At 41.0% G+C, this 24,371-nt stretch overlaps 1 protein-coding gene across 1 annotated transcript in view; it reads right to left on the bottom strand.

Annotated features, from left to right (window-relative positions):
- RYR2 (ryanodine receptor 2) overlaps nt 1-24,371 on the bottom strand; it is a 527,178-nt gene that overhangs the window by 306,266 nt on the left and 196,541 nt on the right. The window contains exons 18-24 of the mRNA XM_065401458.1: nt 22,261-22,379; nt 21,909-22,042; nt 19,687-19,928; nt 13,577-13,769; nt 11,330-11,546; nt 8,002-8,106; nt 2,623-2,726 (exon numbers count right to left, since the gene is read on the bottom strand). Of these exons, the coding sequence (XP_065257530.1) occupies nt 2,623-2,726; nt 8,002-8,106; nt 11,330-11,546; nt 13,577-13,769; nt 19,687-19,928; nt 21,909-22,042; nt 22,261-22,379 (1,114 nt within the window). The remainder of the gene's footprint in view (nt 1-2,622; nt 2,727-8,001; nt 8,107-11,329; nt 11,547-13,576; nt 13,770-19,686; nt 19,929-21,908; nt 22,043-22,260; nt 22,380-24,371) is intronic.

Genomic DNA, 24,371 nt, shown 5'->3' with positions numbered 1-24,371 from the left:
GCCAGCACTCCCAACCACCACCGAGGGGAGGTGTGTCATGGGAAGGAGGTGGCATGGGGAAGTTGAGTTCTGCTGCACCAAATCCTCCCTGGTATAAGAAGAACTTACACAAGCAGAGTAAATCAGAGCAGTAGCCTTCCTGCTCTAATTTGTATCCAGACCGACTGGCACTGAATCAGGGAGCCAGAAAGGGAGAATTGGGGCCTTGAGTCAGACTATAATCACCCTTAAGTTTACAGTTCAAATAGACCCACTAAAATCACTTGGGCCTCTCACAGACTAAGGTGCTATGGCATGAAACCCAAGTAAATATATTTTAATATTATACCATTTTCAGTGACAACTCATTCTTGAATTTTGACATTTTGTAGTTTATATTATATTTATACTTCATATTTGTGAAGGTGCACCATAATACTATCAAATATACTGAAATAGAAGGATAATGAAAAGAAAAGATGTGGCATATGATATGATTCAAGACTTTTTTGGTTTCTGCATCTCTGATCTAGTAAGGCTGGCAGAAAACTGTCAACAACACAAAAATTAATTAAAGTGCAGAGTTATTCCTCAAACCTCGAGACAGCTGTTTCAAGTTTTGAACGAACATTCTGGTGAAAAATATGAAGAATATGACGTTGTTGTGGTAAGGATTATAAGAAGCTTAAAAAAAAAAAGGATGTTTCCTTTCCCTCTTTCTCCCCCGATTGAAGTTAAGTACTAATAAATTTAAAAACTCAGTTAAAAGGACTATTCAAGCTACACTGAAAGTACCTTCAGATTCAAATCACTACAGGGGACATTAAGAATGGATTAATGCACTATTCCTCCACTTGTATAGACTAGCAGAAATGAAAGGAGTCTGATACGCTCATTCTAGTCCCTGGTGGATAAATGTCTACATGACAAAGTCACCATGATACAACACAACTACACTGTGTGCTTAAGAAAGGTCCAGTATTAGAAAAGTAAGGCTCTTGCAGGACTGTAATCATATGCATTATTAAAGCTGCAGGGCAGGCGAACTGCTATACAGTGGCCCCCCATTCACTTAACTAGCAGATTCTATATATATTATGTGTAATAAAAATATTACAATAAAAACAACTAATTTCATATTATACATAAACAAAATGACTTATGTTTTTTCCCCCAGGGTCAGATTAGAAGGCTATGAGGACCTGGGACTGTAAAGATGTCAGGACACCATAAAAGCCATGATGGGTATTCAATGGGACATTAGTAGTATACATTAAATCTTATGAGAGACTGTGGCTTCCTCTATTTTAGGGAATTGAGTCATGGTTCTATAAGTCCCACAATTAATCTGGCCTTGAGACTGTAGGCAAAATTGAAGGCATCACCTTATGTAGCTTCACAAACTGGACAGAGATTATTTTGGAAACCAAAATGACAGTGCTGTACTGATTGAGAATCCCATGAGCTGTTCTTGAAATGTTGCCACCTGATTTCCCTGCATTGGATGCAGTTCACCTTATAAGTGGATATAGCCAAAACATTCTTGCCAGAAAAAATTCATCACCAGTGCTCATAGAAATGTTTCTGAAGAGCAATTTTTTTTAACCAAGTATCTGGTATTTCCAAAACCTGTCCTGGGGAGGACGCTCCAGGCCCCCCAAAAGTTCTTTGCACCTACACTCCATGAGTATACACCGAGTTATACTCTCAATATACACAGCATATTTTTCTTAGAGGAAAGTAGAAACATTTCCATCTAAGTGCCACTTAAAATGTATGTTGATTCTCCAGTGTCGTCTCTTTTCTAAATTAAGGTTACAAAAAGGGCTATATATTTAAATTGGAAAACAAATTAATAGACTGCAGAGAAGAGTCAAACCGATACACATCCTAGTCATGGTGTTTTTATAACAGGTAAGGAGAGAATTTTCAAGGAAGCCTCTTATTAATATATTGGCAGCATCACACTGCAGATGGAGGATGAGTAATAGTGACCAGCTGAAATATTCTAGCATTCCAAGTTGAGGGAGGTTCTGTAAAATCCACACATACATGCGCTCATCGGCAGGTAGGAGGCGGTGGCAACCGTCCAGATAAAGAATGCTGCAGTAAGTCTTATCCAGCTTCTCATGACCAAAAATCACTGTTTATTGCAAAACTGTGCCTAATGAATGAGAACTAAACAACGTTAAAAATAAAGGGTTCCTCCTAGTTCTATGAGGTACACTTTGGACCCACTTCTCATGCCTTCTGTCCAGGGGGAAAATGGTTCTCCTTGTCCTTTCATCATTATCAAAATGTTGTGTTGGTGTGATAATCTCAAACATACCAAAGCAGGCAGTGCTAGTCAGTACTAATATGAAGTTGCTTTAAGGCAGGAAGATAATTATTGTTATAATACCCTGGAGAGTTTAAAATTCCCTGGAGACTGAGAAATGGACTTTCAGAACCACAGTTTGTTTAGCTAGTATGGCTCTTTCTAGTCTCAAGTCTATTATTCAGCAATATACCGTAGTTTGTAATTTTTTTATTACCACCCTACACATTAACAAACTTCACAGATTGGATTAGAATTTCTAACACCACAGCTGCTTAGTTGCATGAAAAAGACTTGCTGTAAGACTTTAGATGGTAGAAACTTACTTCAGCGTCTCAAGTGACATTTGTAAATTATAATTTCGTTCCTGCTCTGGCAACTTTGAAAACTCTATCAAGCACGGGTGTTGTCTTTTGTTGTCATCTCTAACCTGCAAGACAATAAGGGAGTGAGTTTAAATGTGCCTTAAGAACTGTAGTAATGATTTTTTTTAAAAAAGACCCTCAAAACTTGGGGCTGATTGTCAGCCCTACTGAAACAGAGTATTTCTTTGATCCAAAAATAGCCCCAATTTCAGAGCATAAAACATTAATCATCTCAAGTAAGATTGGCAGAATTTGGCTCTCAGTAAATAAGACAAATCCAAAACGTAATACATTTTAAACATGAGCATCAGTACATCTTATTCAGTAGTTCACAACAGGTACACTCTGAAACAAACATACTGAAATAGACTTAAAAATATTATTCCAAGGTAACCAAGACCTTGAGGATTGCATAGAACTCAGCATAATTTGACAGACTGCACCATAAAAAGTCAGTTCAAATATCATTTAGGGATTGTCTGTTCCCATTTTCAGTGTAGTTTGTGAAAATTTGTGGATGGGACTTCCATGGCCCAACTGATGTGCATAATACTGAAAAAATATTCCATACAAACAAGGATATTCAATTAAGGCTAAACCTCCCCTTCTCTTAGGCTAGGTCTACACTACCCGCCTGAATCGGCGGGTAGAAATCGACCTCTCGGGGATCGATTTATCGCGTCCCGTTGGGACGCGACAATCGATCCCCGAATCGACGCTTACTCCACCAGCGAAGGTGGGAGTAAGCGCCGTCGACGGGAAGCCGCAGAGGTCGATTTTGCCACCGTCGCTACAGCAGGGTAAGTCGGCTGCGATACGTCGAATTCAGCTACGCTATTCGCGTAGCTGAATTTGCGTATCTTAAATCGACCCCCCCCCCTGTAGTGAAGACGTAGCCTTAATTCAGTCAATGTTTGTTTCAGAAAATGACTAAAAGATGGCCAGCAGCATACCAGCAGACAGAAATTGTATAGCACACATACAAGATTGGCATAAATAATGTACTCTTATTAGTGGGAGGTAGAGTCAAGAAGGGAATCATACAAAACCCTTTCATTTCATCCAGTCCTAGCTTTGCCAAAAATATTCCTTTCAGGCTGAAACTTTCCATTCTTAGCTTCATTCTGACATCAGCCTCAATCAGGGAATGGAGCCTCTAAGAGTTAGAACAATAGACAGGGTGACAGATGTTGTGGGTATTATCTCCAGCTTTGCCACTGAATTGACAAAGCAATAACCACTGTGGTCTCAATTACACCATCCATAAAAATAATATAATACTTCACAGGGATGTTTCAAGACTTGATTAATTAAAGTTTGCTTTGTAATTATTAGCTAAAAGGTGCTGTGCAAGTGAAAAGTATGATAATTGCTGAACTGAAAGTACTTTTAACTAAACAGATTTAGTTCAAATGTTTTTCAATAAAGGGCTAGAATGCTGGGGAAAATGGATGCATATTTTTTCCTTTGGCACTCATATAAGTTTGTTGTTGAAACATGAATTAACTAGTAAGCATGAGAATTTAGGTCACCAGTTCTGCAGAAACGTCCAGCTCTGGAGGAGAAAATCGCTGAACACAAGTTGAGGATTGTTCTCCTCTCTACTACCCTTGCACCTGTTGGAAAAAGCTGCAATACCTACCCCTAAACCCAACACATCCTTGGGAGGGTCAGGTAGCTTTCATTCTAAGGCCCTGAGTCCTTGCAGCAACTCAACCCCTTTCAATCCCTGATAGCATGGCTTCATTGGATCCACACTATCAGTGACTCCCTTGGCTTCCTTCTGGCTCCATCCCAAACTACCAATCCTTGTGCACTTCTGTAGGATCTGGAATAGGGGTGGTACCTTAGAGGTAGATGGCTGAATGCTTTGTTCCATATGGAAGTTGGGGGATTCCCATCTGTGTGCAGATACCCAGGAAGCAAAGTATGGTCCTTAGTAACTTTCTTTCATTTGGTCGTCTAAATTTTGAGACTCTCAGAAGTATTGATTAACATTTTCCAGTTAGTCATGTTAGCTTTTGTTAAATGGCTATAGGCAAACCAGGGTAGGGAAAGGGACATGTGGCAGTGTCTCCTCCAACTATACAACTCAACTGGCCGAAAGTTGAACAGAGATGTGTAATGAGATGCAGCTACCCTACAGTCTGGCAGCTGCAGTAACCTCCACACAGTGGTTCTGCCACTCTCTACACACTGGTTTCAGGTTGAGAATTAGGAGCATCCCATTATCTCAGAATAGAACCTCATATGAAGCCAGTTCACTCAGGTGTTTTGGCAGAGAATGCAAATTTAGCCCTCAGTTATGTAGGAGCTTTGTTAAACAACAAAAGAATGTCACTATATAATATTTTACCCAATAAGAAGTCCTTCATATTATTTTAATACACATTTTTAATTTACTATTCTCCCCTCCTCCCCCCCCACCCCCCAGGGAATGAGAAAACGCAGTGGGGAGACTACTGTGATATTCATAATATTTGTGTACTTAGACTGCCACAAGCACATAGGGGCCTGATCTCAGAGGTGTATTCTGTTCCCTTGATACCAGTGGCACTTACATGGGATCACGATCAGACCATTTATCTCTTTGTGCCTCAAGGTTATTTCAAATCTATAAAATTAGGATCGTAATACCTACCACATGGGGCTGTTGTGAAGATAACTTAATTAATGATTTTAAATCACTCAGATCTTTTTGCTGCAAAGCAAAGTATTACACTAGTTGCTATTAAAAAACAACATTAATATATTCTTTAAACTGGATTTTTTTTTACTTAAAGCTATAATAGGTTTTTGTTTATTTATTCTAAGAAAAGAAAGGCCCTTAATGAAGTGCAAATAGCAAACCATGTACAATCAGTTCCCAACTCTTAGCCTGATCTGCTCTTCTAAAATGCTGAATTTGCAGGAGCAGATAAAAAAATAAGAAAGTCTGTAACAGATGTGTTGGCATGAAGGTGCTGCCACATCAATTTTCTGGACCTCAGAAAAAAGTCATCTACTATATTTAAATTGATTGCCTGGCCCAGCATGTTGCATCAAATCTAGGAGCTTTTCCCTTCAATTTTTATTTAAGTTTCTTAATGAAAAAAAGCAGAAACATCATAATAATAAGTCCAAATGCAGAATCAAATACTATAGATTTTTTTTTTTAAATCTGTGTTCTTTAGCAGATGTGGTACTGCTAACAAGAAATGTGTTCTCTCATCTGTCTCTCTCTCTCTCTTATATATAGTAAGTATCAGCTCACTATCTCCTATGTATCAATAAATGAAATGGACACCATTTGCCATGGTACTTACTTACCATAGCTTTTTCACATCTGCCACAACACCCTCACAATATCTTTAGTCATTGTTTCTGACTGATTTCTTTTCATTTTTCTGTCAGACTCCGTGATAATGGTTATCAAGCTGAACTGAATACAACAGGTTTGTTTTTTTCTTTAACATGAGCGGAATCTACAGGGAATATTTCTTCAGGTTAGATGGATTACATAATGTTCTTTGGCCAGACAATGGGAAGATTTACCCATTCCCACATGGAGCAAAATCATTGGAAACTGATTTGTACTGTTTGAGATAGAGAACACTGAGATAAGAATTGGGTGGTTTTTTAAAAAGTATTACTGAAAGCTTTCAGAATTTGCTCAAGGTATATAGAGATCTACATGGGAAAAGGACTCAATACACGCTCCAATGAAAGTCCACGCTTCAGTCATGTATTGAATTTAGTCTTGGATCACAGCTTCAAAATATTACTGTAAGATTCTTCTGCTCTACAAAGTGTAAATATTATTTGATAGTAAGATTGTGTATTCAAAATATGTTTGTAGGTTGTATGTATTTTTTTCTTTTTGAAAACAACAAAAACTTTTGCATTTTGAATATGTTGCTCTCCTCTGGATTTTCTCCAATTTGTCCACATCTTTCCTGAAATGTGGCGCCCAGAACTGGGCACATTACTCCAGTCGAGACCTAATCAGCATGGAGTAGAGCAGAATAACTACTTCTCGTGTCTTGCTTACAACACTCCTGTTAATACATCCCAGAATTATGTTTGCTTTTTTTTTGGGGGGGGGCAACAGTGTTACATTGTTAAGTCATATTTAGCTTGTGATCCACTATGATCCCCAGATCCCTTTCGGCAGTACTCCTTCCTAAGTAGTAATTTCCCATTTTGCATGTGTGCAACTGATTGTTCCCTCCTAAGTGGAGCACTTTGCATTTGTCCTTATTGAATTTCATCCTATTTACTTCAGACCATTTCTCCAGTTTGTCCAGATCATTTTGAATTTTAATCCTATCCTCCAAAGCACTTACAACCTCTCTCAGCTTGGTATCGTCCGCAAACTTTATAAGTGTGCTCTCTATGCCATTATTGAAATCACCGATGAAGAACTGATCCCTGTGGGACCCCACTCAATATGTCCTTCCAGCTTGACTGTGAACCACTGATAACTACTCTCTGGGAACGGTTTTCCAACCAGTTATTCACCCTCCTTATAGTAGCTCCATCTAGGCTGTATTTCCTAGTGTGTTTAGGGAAATACATACACAATAAAATGCACAGTTTAACATAAGCACAAAAAGAATATAACTCACATAAGGAGTTGGAGATTTCCTGGCAACTCTCATTCCTTGAGAGTCCACAGAATTATTTTTTTCCATGAACACTCAGACTGGGACTCTAGCAGGTGCATGTTGATCAAGGGAGGCAGGGCAAGCCGAGGAGCAGCTGTTCTGTATGGCTCATTCCCTTGGCAACCCAGTCAGTTTCCCAACACCAGTCCATCCAAGAGTTAATCCTGGTCTTTACTTCATTGACTCCGTGACCATGATTTCTACTTCTCGTGGGGAGGGAAGATAGTGCGGGAGATAATGACAGCATGCCCCTGACATGTTAGAGGAGCTTTACGGCTGCTTTACATTGCACTGCCCCGACCTCCAAAAAGCTGTTTTGCAGCCAAGACAGACATGGTGCTCCAACTGCACTCCTTTCTCCTGACTCCTTTCCTGCCCAAGTGCAAGGTGAAAAAGAAGAGCCAGCTATGCTGTTTCTACACCAGCTTGGGAATCCACACCTAGACTGACTTAAAAACTCACCATAAAGCAGCCTTCATGGATACCAGGATTTGGCCCAATATCTTTGCTTTTTGGCTATATGAATATCGTTGGTTTCCAACTATTGGGGGGAAGGTTAAAATCTACCCCGTTTTAGCAATGGAAGAAATCCAGTATGATCAGAGTGGTGTCAGCACACAGTACAATAAGATAGATACAATTTTGCTATCTAAGAGAGTAATTAACAGAATGTGAAATTTAAAAAGGTACTTACAGGGCCATACTGCCAGCCAAGTTCAATTTTATTCATAACCCAGAGTTCATGGATGTTCTCTGCTAATTTTTCTCTAATTCTTTCCAGGTGAGGAGGCAATACAATCTAAAGATAGAAGAGAGATAGACTATTACAAATAAATTGTATTACTGTGCAATCCGGTTACTGTAGTCTCATAACCAACATTGTTAACATAAATAGTCAGTTAGAATAAATTAGAGATCTCTCAAGCCAACCATAATGAAGTTTGTGTGTTTTTCAAGTGCTCCTTTGACAGATACACATTAATCTGTGCATTTATGAGTATTTTATGGCTCTAAAGATGGGCCAGAAAGGGCAAATGGAGAAAGAGATGTAGACACGACATTAAAAGAAAAATTCCTCCAAAATATCTAAAAGCTGTCCAAACCTACAGTATTTCTTCAGTTACATGATAAAACACTAACACAAATGTTCATTTTTCAGCAAAATGCTTTCCATAATAATTGGTTAAGGGAATATAAATACTACAGCCTCCTCCACTGGTGCAGGAACCCCAGCCTGCCTCAGAATCAGAGAGGTTCTGATGTTTTGGTGATAGATAGGGCATGTGAAGCCTGGGGAGAGGGGAAGGTTCTGTCCCCAGTATCCTCCACAAAACTCCCCAGTGCACAGTGCAGCTGCTAAGGCAGTGAGTGCATTGGCGACAGAATTGGAGTCTAAAAGTTTACCAACATGTTTTCCTGAGAAAGCATTTTGTCATCTTGCCAACACAAACTTAAAAATTCAACAGTTTGTCTACAAATGTACGGAATGCAAAGAAAAACTGAATTTTTAGGCAGAATTTTGGGGAGTCTCTAACTCCTGCAACACATTACAGATCATGAAAATAGGTCATCTTTCACTTTTCATAAAAGCAGTGACTTGCTCTTGACCAAAATGTCACCTCTCCTCAATGTTATTCAGTGAGCTTTGTGCAAGTTTCTGTCCTCAACTCCAGTCACATTGCTCTCATACCTGCTTCCTAGCTCCCCTCTCTACACCGAGTAGGGAAGAGCCAGTAAGGTCACACACACAATTTAAGTGCCTTGATGAGAAGTGCTGTATAAATATTTACAATGCATTTTCACTCTCTTCCAGAGCTTATACACTATTTTAATTGTGGCCTTATAAGAATCTAAATAAATGTATAGATAAGTTGTGCTCACAAAATATATCTCACATTACCCACCAGCTTCAAATGGGTACTGAATCTAAAGAAAACAATTACAGATTCAATATGCTATATAATCATTGGTACTATTTCTCTAGAAGGCTTCCTTCTCCCATGTAGTTTTGCAAAAACAAGCTACGTTTTTGGAGACTGAATTCTTAGGATATCTTTTGTTACTGTAAAATAGAGGCAGTGGTAGTCTGGGGATTGGAATTTAAATTTTTACCCCATCTCATTTAGATGTTAACACTGAACCCTAATGATAATGTCATCAATGTGAATATTGTTAACTATTTTACTGCTGATAATTTTAGTATAAGCTGCCAGTGAATGTCCTGGTCTAGAACAGAAGCAGCCACCTTTTCACACCAAATACACCATTTTACAGGGCAATGCTATAAATGGTGGAGCCCTTACAAAGTTCCATGGCCTGTCCTTAAATTGCATTCTCTGCCCCCGACTAAGAAAGGTCGGGGGCAGGGAGGAAGAAACAAGCTGCCATTGGGCTTCTTTCCAAGAGTAGGGATTGGGTTGTGGGGGGAAGTTCCCCTTCAGTTTTGTGATTAGCAGGTAATTCTGGTTTGTCCTCCCTTCTGCTGATCCACCTTGCTGCTGCTTCTCTACTCAGTGCAGAAAGGGTAGCTAGGAGGCAGGTATGAGCGCAACTGGTGAGATTCAGAGCAGGAGCAGCACTGATCCAGGAGCCTGATGGAGGGATGCATGAGAAAAAGAATTTGCTGCTGAAACCACTCCACTGTATCGGTGAGATGAAGCAGAGGTGCTGCCAAACAAACCTGCAGAAGATTACTCTTTTGGGGCCTACTTTGAAGAAAGAGTAGGATTGGGAGGGGACTGGGTAAAAAAAGCCCTGTAAGGGAAATCAGGAATACAAGTCACCCTAGCTCTCCCCCAAATCAGCTCCACTCCTGCTGCAAAAAACAAACCCCGGAACATAGTGCTACATTATTAACGAGCCTGATATTACATTACTCACCGTTATTACATGACAGGACCCACAAGACGGAAGAGTTATATTTATTAAACATACAATTCTCCAGCAAGCTGTCTCAGAGCCATTACTTTATAAAAGAGCACTGTCAAAATACGTATGCCTCAGCCTTAGTCTACCTTTAAAGCTGCATATTACATAGTTGGACATGTGCTGTCTGTTTCAGCGGAGGATTTGTTCTTTCTTGTTCTATCATTTTATGGCTGAAAATTCACTAAAAGTGAATGATCCTGTACACACTGAAGCCAATGGCAACATTCCCATTCATTTCAGTGGGAGCATGATCAACAGGCAGAGGCCATTCATCCAGTTTTAAGCCAGACAGTCCTGGTTTTGGAAAGGTTTGTCCCTGCCTGGTGGTATTGTGGCGAATGCCATATTGCAGTACTCCATCCCCACTGTTGCGACCTCATGTGTCTGGTGTGTGTGAGGTCATGGCAGTGGGGGCGAGCCCACATCATTCCAGAAGTGTAGCAATGGCCAGTATTCTGGGGATGCATCAATGGCCACTCTAAGGATCAACCCAATTAAACAGACTACTTGTTATCTGTTGTCATAGGTGGAGCTAGAAGCATATTTCTCTTTAGTGTTCGCCTTCATTTGTCAACTTTTCTATTTCTCCATGATAAATACAGATATGCAATAAAGCACAAGGATAATGCAAGTTTAATTTATACCATTTTCTGTCCATAATGAGCCAAACTCTGCTCTGTCACACGGCAACCCCAGTAAATAAAACAGGATTAAACGTGGCCCAATGCATCTAACATGATCACAAGCCTTCACCTTTAAAATATTATATCAATAAAAAGTACAATAATAGAATACTTGTATCATCTCCACTAATTCAAAGGTCACTCTGTTTTACTCTAGTTTCACTCCAAGGATAGAACTACATGTCCTAAGGCTCACGAATGTGAAATAAATAAAATTTCTAATAAGTAGCAACAAGTTCTTTACTGTGCCTTTCATGTCCCAGTATTCTCAATGGTTAGCAATAAAATGTACCAAAATCAGCACAGAAGGAAAACTCACATGTTTGAGACAAGTTGCAAGCTCAAACATGAAGCTAACCCAGGCCTGCAATGTCTATGGTTGAGAAAGAATGTGGTTGTTTGGTTCCTTACCTGGCTAGTGTCTATGGGAACTGGTGTGAAGGCTGCTTGGGATAAAGAGATGGTTGGACCCAATAGGTCTCTTGTACAGTGGTGATCCTGTTTGTATTCTCGGCTATGTTCCACTTTTAGCTTCTCTTTTGGCAGAACAGCTTCAAAGCAAGGCGCATACCCAGGTGGAGGCAGGAATTTGAACTCTCCATGGCGGCCTCCAAGCAGAAAACGTACCCTGTAAATAGCAGCAGCAATTTATGCAATCATAACACCGCCAGTACAAATCCGTGGTTAGTCTTTCGCCCTCAATGGCAATCTAAAACCATCAGTGCTGCAACTTCTTCACCATATTAAACGCTTTCCTTTCAAATGTAACCTGGTAATTAGCACTGGAGATTGTGGGGAGGAAGAAGGAACGAAGAAGGAACAGGTGTATAATCAGAAGAGATTTAGCCACCCCACAAGCTAATCTCCACCTTTTATTCAAGAGTTTTAGAGAGATGGAGGATAATGGAGAAGAAAGTGAGAGAACACGAGCTTGCTAAAAATGCCTAGAAGGCAATAACCTTCCTAGCATCCAAAGTTTGGCCAAAACCCTGGACACAGACAGATTGCCAATCAGAGATAAAACCAGGCCCAGAACCTTTCCCTCTGACATCCTTGAAGTTAGGGAAATTTGAAAAATTAGACCCAAATTCCACATTTCCATGTTCTGTAGTTGTACAATGATGCCTGTCATTTCTGTCACTGCAAGGCTCTGAGTACAGAGATGAACATAAATTAGTGATACAAAACTGAGAAATTCATCTCGGTGTAGTGTGATTTGGAAAAAAAAAAAGGGGGGCAATTAATCCCTAGTGTAACTGCAATGGCTTCAGTAGAGTTACACCACAGGAGAATGTTGTGTATTCCATTCTATTCTATTCTGGTTCTTATATGGCCCTCATCCCTGTAGTATCTCAACACCTTCCAGAAGTCCATTGAGCTATTTGACTAATATCATTCACATATGGTTCTTTCTTTCCCCTTCTCCTCAAGGAGAAATTGTGTGGGGAAGTTTTTTTTAAATATAATTTGTTATATGTACATTGTATTATGTGTATATATTAGCAGAAGTAATGTGGAAAAAGTACACTTTGCATTTGGAATGAAAGGTATGGTCAGCGATGGTTAATTCCTGTAGGAGTTTGTTCCACAGTCTTGGAGCAGCTACCAGCAAAGCTTTGGGCTTGCATAGATGAGCTTTAGCCTTGTCGTGTGTAGTTCCATTGTGCCTGGGCAACGGGTCTGCGGACGGTACTCTGGATCCCAAAATGTGAAGCAATCTTTTCATTATCATGAGCCCAAACCATTGAGCACCCTTGAAGAAGAGGACTAAGACCCTGAATCTGAGTTGCTAGTCTATTGAAAAACTGCATTGTGAGCAGAGTACAGGTTTCATGGCTTAGCGGTAGCCTGTGTTGCTGAAGAGACAAGCTACTGCATTCTGTGCTAGTTGATGTTCCTTGGGGGCCCACAGCTCCCTATGCAGGAAGGTAGCATTGCTGTAGTACAGCCAGAAAGTGACATGAGCAAGTAGAACTGAGGCCAGATTATAGATGCTAGAACATTTTACTGGAGAGACAAGGTAGATGAGGTAATATATTTTTATTGGACCAATTTCAGTTGGAGACACACAAGCTTTCGAGCTTACACAGAGCTCTTTTTCAGGTTTCAGAAGAGCCAGCTTTTAGTTTTAGTTAGAACATTTTACTGGTAGACAATGCTATGAGAGCTTAGCATTAGCAAAAAGTCCCAGAGTGCATCCAATTGGCAGACAGAATTGACCAATTGTGCTTGTGTATCTTCAACTAACAGAGACTACACTGCCACAGGCGCATTATGGAAAGTACATTATTTTGCATTGCAGAAATCAGAAAAATTCATGTACATAAATTGATGTTTTTCTTTTAGTTTGGCTTAAAGGCTGGCCTGGCAGTGAATGCTAGCAATGTGTGTTGTGTTGGCAGCTAAGAAAGGAGACAGAAAATGTTTTTAAATCCTAAGTGGAGTATATTAGTGAACTACCTGAACATGTTCGCATGCCGACAAATGCCAGGTGCACTATCCCTTCAGGACTCCTTTCAGCTCTTACCTCACTCCACCTTTATGGAACAGGCAATGTGCCAAGAAGGCAGATGTCAGAAAGGGAAATGAGGGGGAAGGTAGCAGAGGAATAATTGGCCATGTTCACTGAAAACAGGAAAAACTACAATCAATGCTAACTTTATTCCTGCAGAGAAGCTGACGACTGGAAAGAAGAGGCCATCTATGTTGAAATTCTCAAACATCCCTTGAACTGGTTGACCATTTATCCGGAATGAGATGCTTGGGGCACTTAGATCCAAACAGCAGCTGATGACATCATCCGTTCTTAACAAATGTGGATTGGGAGAATTCACTGTCCGTGCAATACAGCCTATGGAAAAAATGAAATACATTTCGAACAACTTTAGAGAGTCACATAGAAAAGGTTTCACTAAAACCTGAAAAATTTACTTAAAAAAAATAATAATGAGGTAAACAGATGGAGTACATGTGCCTGGATTCAGAGACATCAATACTAGATTATCAAAGAATTAATAATAAGCTTGTAATAAAGTGCAGATATGCACCCAATGCTATCTGCAAAAACTATTTTAGTTATTGCACATTTGTGCTTAATGCATCTGGAAATAAATAATGGTCCTGTTTTAAGGCTCAAAAAAACTCATAAAACTGAAATTTTACTCCCATTTACACCACAATTCCAAATTGCAAAAAGTGGGTTAAAACCTGAAGGAGAAAAAAATTACACCTTCTAAAAAAAATGCCTACGTTAGCTGGCCAGGGTCTTACCTTGGCTCTCTAAGGATTCTTCTGAGCCACTGACCAACAGAAGATCAGTATTTCTGACTTTCAGTGCTTGTTGCCAGCAAGTTTGGAAATAAAAGTCCTTCATATCACTATTGACCATCCAAATACCACAATCACAACAACAGGAGCTTGCGTCAAAAATTCCTTCCCTTTATGTTCTATGTAAATATTGTTTAATGTATACACTGAATGAACCCAACTCCCCAGAACATTCATTGAAGATGCAAAAATGCACGTCACATGCTTGCGTTAGAAATGTATATTATTTTGACTTTTGTTTCAGTTATCAAATTCTATACGAAATATGAAGAGTGCTGAATACCTTAATCCTAAAAATAAAATTAGATCTTCTCTTCTATCATCAATGAGCCCATGATAGAGTGTGGAGTAAAATATATCAAAATGCTAATCTATAGTATGTCTCATTATCCAAGATAAACATAAATTTTTTCTTTGTAAAGTGATTTGAAGATGTAAAATCAGGAAGTATCATTATTAAGGGCCAGACTGTGGTACCCCTGTTTACTTTGTGGAGTATTGTACTATTCAGCGTAAATAAAAGGTCTCATAATCAAGCTCTAAAACAAAAAATAATAAAGATTAGTAAATACTTTTTCACCATAGATGTATCTGTTACTTTGCTCTGACTTCAATTAACCCTGGAATGTATCATTCTTCCCCCCCACCCCTATTTAAATAACACATCTCATTGTATTACATATAAAATTTCTAATCCCTAAGAAAAGTCATCAACAGAAGAAATTGGAAGCAAGAAATAACACATTTCTGGCATTTAGTTTATCTATAACGTGGGATATAGGAAGAAATATGCAAGTGAAAAACCTCTGGAAATGGATTCTAAGAAGGAGACCTATAATTTTTGGAATATGTGGGGCAAATCAGAGTGCATATTAAGTACAGAACACCTACAGCTAAACTATGTCAGACACTTACCGCGTCAAAAAGGGCTAATGTGACCCTTAGTTACATAAACTGAGTAGTAAGTCATAGCAGAAAGGTGATTTGATCTCAGTATGCTTCATTGGTAAAACTGATATTAGAATACTACATACAGTTCTCATCAGTGGTGCAAGTGTAATCCATTCCTTACCAGTGTGTGTGTGTGTGTGTGGGCGGGGGGGCATCAGATAACGGGAGGCACATGACCTCCTCACATGACCCTGCATGTGACTCCTCCCCACCCCACCCCCAGCCCGATGCCCCAATGCTCTCCCTGGCCCCTCCCCATGATCCACCCTCCCTTACCCTGGGGATAGGTGGGGCTCTATCCTCCTCCCTCCCACTGGAGACTTCAGAACCACAGCGTCGAAAGGAGCACAACGTGGCGCCGCTGGATGGCCCCATGCCCGCAGCTCCTCCAGTGTGGCTGTACCACCCCAACCCTTCCACGCAGGGTCTCCTCCGGCTGTACAGCAGCCCTGCCGGAAGACAGGGCTGGGGGCAGTACAGCTGCTGGCGTGAAGAGCTGCCGGTGTGGGGCCACCCGTTGGCCCCACTTTCTGCTCCTTTCCCTACTGCGGTTCCCAGGAGAGCCCTGTGGTTCAGGGCTCTCCTGGGAACCGCAGCGGGGAAAGGAGCAGAAGGCCGGCAGCTCCTCCGGTGGCTGTACTGCCCCCATCCCCGTTTTCCGGTGGGGCTGCTGCTGTACAGACAGAGCCGGAGGAGATGCAGCTCCGTGGAAGGGCCCTGAATCGCAGGGCTCTCCCGGGAACTACAGTGTGGAAAGGAGCAGAACATGGCGCCACCAGGCAGCCCCATGCCAGCAGCTCCTCAGGCGCAGCTGTACCACCTCCAGCCCTGTCTTCCGGCGGGGCTGCTGTACAGATGGAGAAGACCCTGCATGAGAGGGTTGGAGGCGGTACAGCTGTGCCGGAGGAGCTGCCGGGATGGGGCCGCTGTCTTTACGGTATGCCGTACCAGCTATAAATATCTTGCTGGTACAGCATACCGGACCGTATCGCCCTACTTGCGCTGCTGGTTGTCATGTCCTCCCTTTAAAAATAAGGTTGAAAATTGGATAAGGTGAAAAAAAGAGCCACAAAAATAACTTGAGGACTGGAGAAAATGCCTTACAGTGAAAGACTTAAGCTAAACAGATTGAATTCTTTTTCAAAAAGAAGATAAGCCCTTTCTGTCCCAATGAGCTTCAGGAACCTCCTGGGAAAACTGCTCAGTGGGACCTCAAGAGCACCCATCACCTTGGAGCACTGAGATTACAATAGGTTGTGTGGTCCCCAGATGTCTCTTTTCCTTCCTTTTGGTGGCAAAATGTGGGTATAAGGACCTTTGCTCCATGTCCCAAAAATTTCACTCTGTCTTAATTAAAAAAAAACTTCCTTTTTTGTAAGAGCAGTTGTGATCGAGACAATTTTAAATTAGCTTTAGATAATATTAGGTCATTTGCGATGTTAGTTGTGCAGTTTAGATTCACAGATCATCTCTGGCTGAGCTCTGAGGAATCATTTCCAATACAGACTCTAAAGACCTGGATAAAAAGTTCAGGTTTAACAGTGTATGTCATGCCCTTCCATTTTCCTGGAGTCAGGTGCCCATACCTGCTGCCTGATGTGTTCTGAAGATTCTACTCTCCAGAATCTTGTTTGATGTTCAAACTCCATCACTTTTCCCAGGCATTTGGAGAGTGAGTGGTTTGAGGGGGATTTACTATTGGAGCATGCGGTGGAAAGTTGGTTAGTTTATTACTTTACATGATGGTTCTGATCAGGCTATTAGTTGTGGCATGAGATTACTCGGTCATTTTAATTTTTCTCATAGCAACGATAAAATATAAGTGACTGTTAATTGGATCTTCTTTTTACTCAATAAAAAAATAATTGCTACTAATCCTGGAAATGTTCTCAACAAAAATGGAAAATCAAAATCTGAATGTACAAATCAACTTTTAAAAAAAATCAAACATGACCTCTTGTTATCTTCCTCTACTCAACAGTGGCACAAGTCACAGGATCAGCTGCAGGTCTTTCTCCATGTATTAAAGAAGAAGAATTTCTCCTCTGTCTTGTTTATGGTAACTGGCACTCCTTCCCTGACCTTTCCGGGATCAGCACTAAGAAGCAACAGCCTAATATGTTACTAGATATTTGAATGCAATTTATCATGGACAAAAATACGTACTGTACGTTACCCCTGCTGGGACAAAAACTGCTCAAGGAGATGATGTTACATTTCACTCTGGAAGTGCAACAGCAGCATTAGATGAAAATGAGATTACTGGATCCTGGGAGAGGAACAAAGTACAAGAGGACTCTTGAGATAGAAAATGTCTATTGTTTTCTCTCAAAAAACAAAACCACTCTCCCCAACTCCATTCATTTTATATTTAAGTAGTTTCTGGCTCCTAAAGTATTCTCTTGCCTATAGTACCTCCTGCCCATTCCAGAGTTCCCTTATTGCTGCATCTCTAAGATATTTCATTATGATTCCTTTGAAACTGAGCTCGCCAGGTCTCAGAGCTCAGGCTCCAAGCCAAGCCCAAACATCTACACAGCTGTTTTTAGCCCCGTAGCACAAGCTTGAGTCAATTGATCCAAGCTCCAAGACTCACTGCCATGGTGAGGGGTTTTTTTTGGCACTATGTAGACATATCCTTAGAGTTCAATTAATGCTCAAGTGCATATCCTATCAGTTCAATCACTTAAAAACATCAGTTAGGGCAACTAAAATCCAGACCAACCTCAATTTACATGCCTTACCAGATCAGAATATCCAAATACTCTCACACACACCTCGATGCCACAAAAATCCCTTTCACTTCCAACATACAATGACCTATAAGGCCTTTATCCAATTCTTCACAATCACACAGCTTTAATTTCAACCCCAGCTAAATAGAGAATTAAAAACTTGTAGCTCTGCGGAGGAGAAGGCACCTTCTACATCTAGCAAGACTTCTTTAGTTCACCAGTCTAAGTCATTGGGACAAGAACTCCCACTGGCAAACTTATTCAGTTTGCAGGAGACTCAGAGGGAAGACATGCCTGGGATAGAGGTTAAAAAAAAAACAACCCTCAGCTCACGGGATGCATATGAGACACAGATGAGGAAGAAAGGGAGACAGTGTGAGAGAACAGAAATACACCTCTACCTCGATATAACGCTGTCCTCGGGAGCCAACCGTGAAACCGCGTTATATCGAACTTGCTTTGATCCGCCGGAGTGCACAGCCCCGCCCCCTCGGAGCACTGCTTTACCACGTTATATCCAAATTCGTGTTATATCGGGGTAGAGGTGTATATGGATACTGTGCTATGCATAGGCTTTCTTGGCATAAGTTTATGACAAATATGGAGAACATCTTTTTCTCTGTGATAGCTTGATATCACCACAATGGCCTCAGTCAGCAATAGAATAAGGTTTTTGCAGAAGAAAAAACAAAACTCAGTAATTCCAATTGTATATCCAGTGCTTCTCCTACTGTTAGCACACAATACTTCTCTCCTGTAAGGGTAAAAACTATGATTTCAGATTAATTCAATCCTGGGCCAGTGACACTTTTACGATTGGATTTCCAAACTAAACACACAAGCCATTCATGAGACATGCAGTCAATCTAAAGTTCTGCAACTAAAATATTTATATCACTGCTAAATATTCTCTCTTTCTTCCATCTTCCCTACTTAGTAAATATCATAGTATTGTATTCTATTAAGATAACACATTCACACACATCACATGCATACATACTTAATATCCAATGTCTAAATTTCTCAGAACATATCCTGTAATGGCATCTACAGGAGCGGTTTACACATTTACACTGAGATTTTTCAAAGCTGCTTAAGGATTGTGTCCATATCACCTGGGTGGCTTTGAAAACCCCACCGTCAATGTATTCCCATCTATGTGAACAGAAACACAGAGAAGTACTTTTAAAATGTATGATACAAAAGTTTTCTTACTACATATTCAAACAAACTCAATATGCATCACATACAGAGAATGGATAGGCCAGTATGCTTACATAAGTCCCCATTGTCTGGCTTTAAGAATTTCTAAACTTTTGAACTAAAATCAGTAGCTCAAAGAAACCCCCCAAAAATCTATATGACCTAAATCTCTCATGTTGGTCTTATAATATCACAGAGGGATTAGAAATCCAGTCTACCACCGCGAGAATGCTTGTCAGACTTCATTTTCTGTACCTTTGAAGTTTTAAAGCAAAGCTTTGGAGTGCACTGTTAAAAAAAAAAAGCGTTAGGTGGAACCAAATTATGATTCCATCTATAAATCGCATTGTTTCGAATAAAACTGTCTTTTAGATGAGAGTAGTCAACTTAAAAAACCCCAGGATGGGACTCTGATTCTGCATTTTAGCCCAAATGGAATCCCCTCCTAGCATTCATCTACATACATGATTTATTTTGATGCTGCTGGATACCACAGACTTACTGGAAATGGCTGTTCCACATCCCTTTATCGAGAAATTAAAAATGCTTTACCTGACCACAGATGAAGACCATCAAATCCATAAGAGTACAGGTCATCGCCAACACCATTTCCACCCCATTCTTCACCTCCCCCAGGGTAGGGTGAATAGCCCTCTGTTGAAGCCCAGCCCACTCGAAGATGAGTTGCTTCTGCTGTCACAAAGGGCTCCACGTAGTCCACCATAAGCTCATAGTACCATTTTCTGTATTGGGCGGAGCCTTCGCTGATCCCAAGGAAGATATTGGGTCTCATGCTTAAAACAAAGGGGAAAAATGGCTAGCCATAAAAACAGATCAGAAGAACATGTTACAGTAGTTAGACTTCTTTTTGTCAGTTTGTGTTTACCACTTATTGAATGTATGTCTTGTTTCATTAAAAGTGAAGAACAAAATTAAAGTTCTTCAAATTTCTGGTGGAAAAGCTTCCCATATGGCTCAATCAAAATTGTAATTTTCAGCAATTAAACCAGCACTACTAATCAAATACCTGTAATAATACTTTGCACTTTTAAGTACAGTAGAATCTTGGGAATAGTGGTTGTTCGTAACTCTGAACAAAACATTATGGTTGTTCTTTCAAGTTTAAAACTGAACATTGAGTTAATATAGTTTTGAAAAACTTTAGTATGCAGAAGAAAAATGCTGCTTTTAACCATCTTAATTAAAATGAACCAAGCACAAAAACAGTTCCTGTTCCCTTAATTTTTTTTTAGTAGTTTTCATTTGTTTCTGCTGCTGCCTGATTGCATACTTCCAGGTCCAACTGAGGTGAGTGGTTGGCCAGTCAGTTCGTAACTCTGGTGTTTGTAACTCTAAGGTACAACTTTTCTAATTCACATTGCACATCCCCAAATTTGCACATACAATAATGACAGCCTCTTTCCCCCCCACCCCCATCAGAAAAAAGTATAGTGAGTAGATACTGTAGAGTGGTCTCATACTGCAGTACTAGGACTTTATTACACGTATAAAATGTACTACAGAACACTTTACTGTGAAGTGTTATAACTAAAACTACAATAAATTTGTAAAATAAATGTTCACTTATTCACCAATTTGTAAAATCGAATAATTCACAATGATATACCAGCCATTCATGCAAATTAGCAATACAGATCACTAAAATGAGGTACAGAAGTTCATTCATAGATTTTAAGGCCAGAAGGGACCATTGTGATCATCTAGTCTGACCTCCTGTGTAACACGGGCCATAGAACTTCACCCAATAATTTCACATCAAGTCCATAAATTTTGTTTGAGCTAGAGCCTGTGGTGGTGGGGTTTTTTTTAAGGAAGGTATCCAATCTTGATTTTAAAAGACTTTTTTAAAAAGTCTGTTATCACATTGTTATCATTCAAATTTTTATATTTACATTTTTCCTCCCACTCAATGATTAAGTGACTTACTTGCTGGGTATAGGACCCTTCACTTGAAAGGCCAAATTCTCTCCTGCACAAGCATATGCTCAGTGCAGGAATGGGGGTGTATCAGGGAGCCCTTTAGAGCTCCCTGATTCTCAAGCTACTGCAACACTGCCCCAGAATTAAGTTTAGGGTTGCTTTTACTTATGACAGCTGGCTATTGTCCCTGTTCTGATTCTTATGGATATAATTTATCAAAGCCAGGGCCGGTGCAAGGAAGTTTTGCGCCCTAGGCGAAACTTCCACCTTGCACCCCCCCCCACCAGCCCTGTGGCAGCTCCCCCCCCCCCGCAGCAGTTCCCCTCCCCCGCCCTGAGGCACCCCTGCGGCAGCTCCCCACCCCCCCCGGCCTGGGGAGCCGAGTGGCAGCTCCCCACCCCAGCTCACCTCTGCTCCGCCTCCTCCCCAAGCACGCCGCCCCCGCTCTAATTCTCCTCCCCTCCCAGGCTTGTGGCGCCAAACAGCTGATTGGCGCTGCAAGCCTGGGAGGCGGGAGAAGTGGAGCGGCAACTGCGTGCTCAGGGAGGGGGCGTAGGAACGCTGTAAAAAAAAAATTGGGAGCACCGCTTTTTGGTGCCCCCAAATCTTGGCGCCCTAGGCAACCGCCTAGTTTGCCTTAATGGTAGCACCAGCCCTGATCAAAGCCATAATATGCCAGTTAACGCATTGTCTTTACAAAAATTCACAGAGCTGATTCCTGTGGTGTGGTTAAATAGATTTTTCTCTTAATGACTGCAGATATCGTCTTAGCACAAGAACTCAAATTCCTTTTGCTTTGCTAATCTATATTTAAGTAAATATTTTTCTTTTACCTGCTCACATGGTTCACAAGGCGTGTCTGTAGGAGGAGATCTCTTCCTGGTAGGAGATTGTCACAGATTAGATGTTGATTAGACCGCACTGCTACTCCATGGCATACACAGAGAGAGCACAAGACATCTAAAACCTATAGAAGAAATTAAGTTATTTTCACTGTAATTTTCTTTTCATATTAGAACATTAATAATCAGCATGGACTACTGAAAAGAACTGTATTGATACCCCATCCCTTTGAATGAGATACACATTTTACACATTAAACCATTTGGAATTTCACTTTTACAGATAACAACATGCTTTTCTTATTCACTGCAGTTCATCTATTCATTGAAGTAGCTTGCGCACCTTATGGTTTCTTCCATGTTTGTCCAAAAGACAGATAATCGATTTAATATGTCCTTCCTTAATAATGTTTAGAGCTTCTGGACTTTCCACCAACACACAGTGCAAAACCTCCAGAATTCCTGAGAAAATAAAAAAATAGTAATCATATATTGATTATATAATATCACTAGCTGAAAGCCTGTACTATTGCCCTGGTGAAATCTGTAGTGTCATGTGATGCAGAAGTGACTGCTGGACAAAAATATTAGGAAACAAGCATATGAATGCAAAACATGTAAAAATTGCAATTTTTGATAATGTGCATGTGACAACTTCGGTTCACTTCACCTAACTCAAACATACCAACCTCCCTTCCAGTTGTTTGGACCCGAAGCACCATTTCCCTGACTCCCCCACTCTCCAGCTGCTCTGGGGTTTCTCCTCTGCCCAGGTCCCAGTAGCACCACTTCCCAAATTCCCCCTCCCCCACCCACATCGTACTGCCCCGGATCCTCTCTCTCCTATAGGGTATTGCATGAAGGCAGGACTCAGTGACAGGACAGGTCAGTATCCTCAGCCCCAGAGCTCTAGCACAGAGTTCTGCCAACATGGCCCCTCCTGAAGACTGTAGGAACAGAGAAGCTTCTTGAGTCATCACTACAATCCCGTGACTTGTGATCAGTTTGTGAGAGCTGGCAACACTGCAACACTGCCTTCCCCTGGCTGCTTGGAGGGGACCCCCCCTTACCCACCACTACCCCCAGGCTGGGGGAGCTGCTGTTCTACCCCCTTCATCATCCATCCCCACCACTATCCTCTGTGCCCTCTCCTGCCCCCAATAACACAGCACCCCATTCCCCTGCAACATCATCAGCCTCCTGGTCCTCCCCAGCACCCCACTTCCCCTCATTATCCCCATTCACCTTTCACAGAGTCTCTACTGCGCCTCACTTTCCCTGTGTAGTACATCAATGATAGTGTGGCAGCCATTGTGTGTGGGGGGATGGCTTCAGTCGCATTGAAAACAGTGGGAGGAGGCACCCAACCTCATTAAGGGCAGACTCATTTCCACATGCGGATAGACTGTAGGGAAACAGTGGGCACTTGCTGGCTTCAGGCCCATTGACCATAACAGGAGAGGGGTAATCCACTGTCTGTCCAATCACCCTCATACAACCAATAAAATTGCTGCATGCACATTAGCTGTTAAGTAAGGGTGATAATTGGTTGATCTACCTCCAATATCACAAAGGTCTAGAACTCTCGGCATGGCACAGATACATACTTTATACCTGTGTGGTGTACAGCTACGGTAATTCGTAAAGTCAAAGTGACTGAGAAATTAAAAAATTGGACGGTAACAGACTGAAAGCCAAGATGATTCAACCAGTTGATATTCTGAACGAAAAGAGCTCTCAACCATGCTTGTAGCAGCTTCCATCACTTCACCCTGACTTAGACAGTTTAGGCTTCAGAGTGACAAAGAGAGTGACATCCCTGTAATCGTATTATATAGATTACTCCACATGGGCTTCACTGCACATTGCATTTGCCCAGCAATAGACAAAGTTTTAAAATTGCTGCCTATACAGTGAACAAATAAAATAAAAGAATATCATGTTGATATTGTTACTGGCAGGCTTAGCAGAACAAGTGGATTTAGGGGAAAGGTTAACAGAACAGTAGTATATTGCAATTCACTTTGATCTCTGCAGATACATTTGATAATTATTGTTCACAAGCTAAAATATGAGAAATATCCTGGCCCCACTGAAGTCAATGGCAAAACTCCCACCAACTTCAAAAGGGCCAAGATTTCACCCTACGTACGTACTACACACACACACACACACACTGTCTCTGTGTGTGTTTATATTTCTCCCCAGGATAATATTGTCTGAAATATGTAAAAAAAAAAATTCAGTCACACTAACAATGCGCTAAAACTGGAACTTTGAATCCTGCCCAATGCTGGAGGAGGGGCAGAGGTGAGATTCCTAACACAGTGACCCAGTGTATGTCACTGTTTTGGAGGGAACATTCTCGCAGCTGGAGCAAGACATCCTGAAGCACTTCATACTCTTTGTGTATATCACAGCTAAGCAGGGACTGAGAGCTGCTGTTGTTTAAGG

Source organism: Emys orbicularis, chromosome 3, assembly GCF_028017835.1.
Source record: "Emys orbicularis isolate rEmyOrb1 chromosome 3, rEmyOrb1.hap1, whole genome shotgun sequence".
Taxonomy (NCBI): Eukaryota; Metazoa; Chordata; order Testudines; family Emydidae; genus Emys; species Emys orbicularis.
This window is presented reverse-complemented; position numbering and strand designations above follow the sequence as displayed.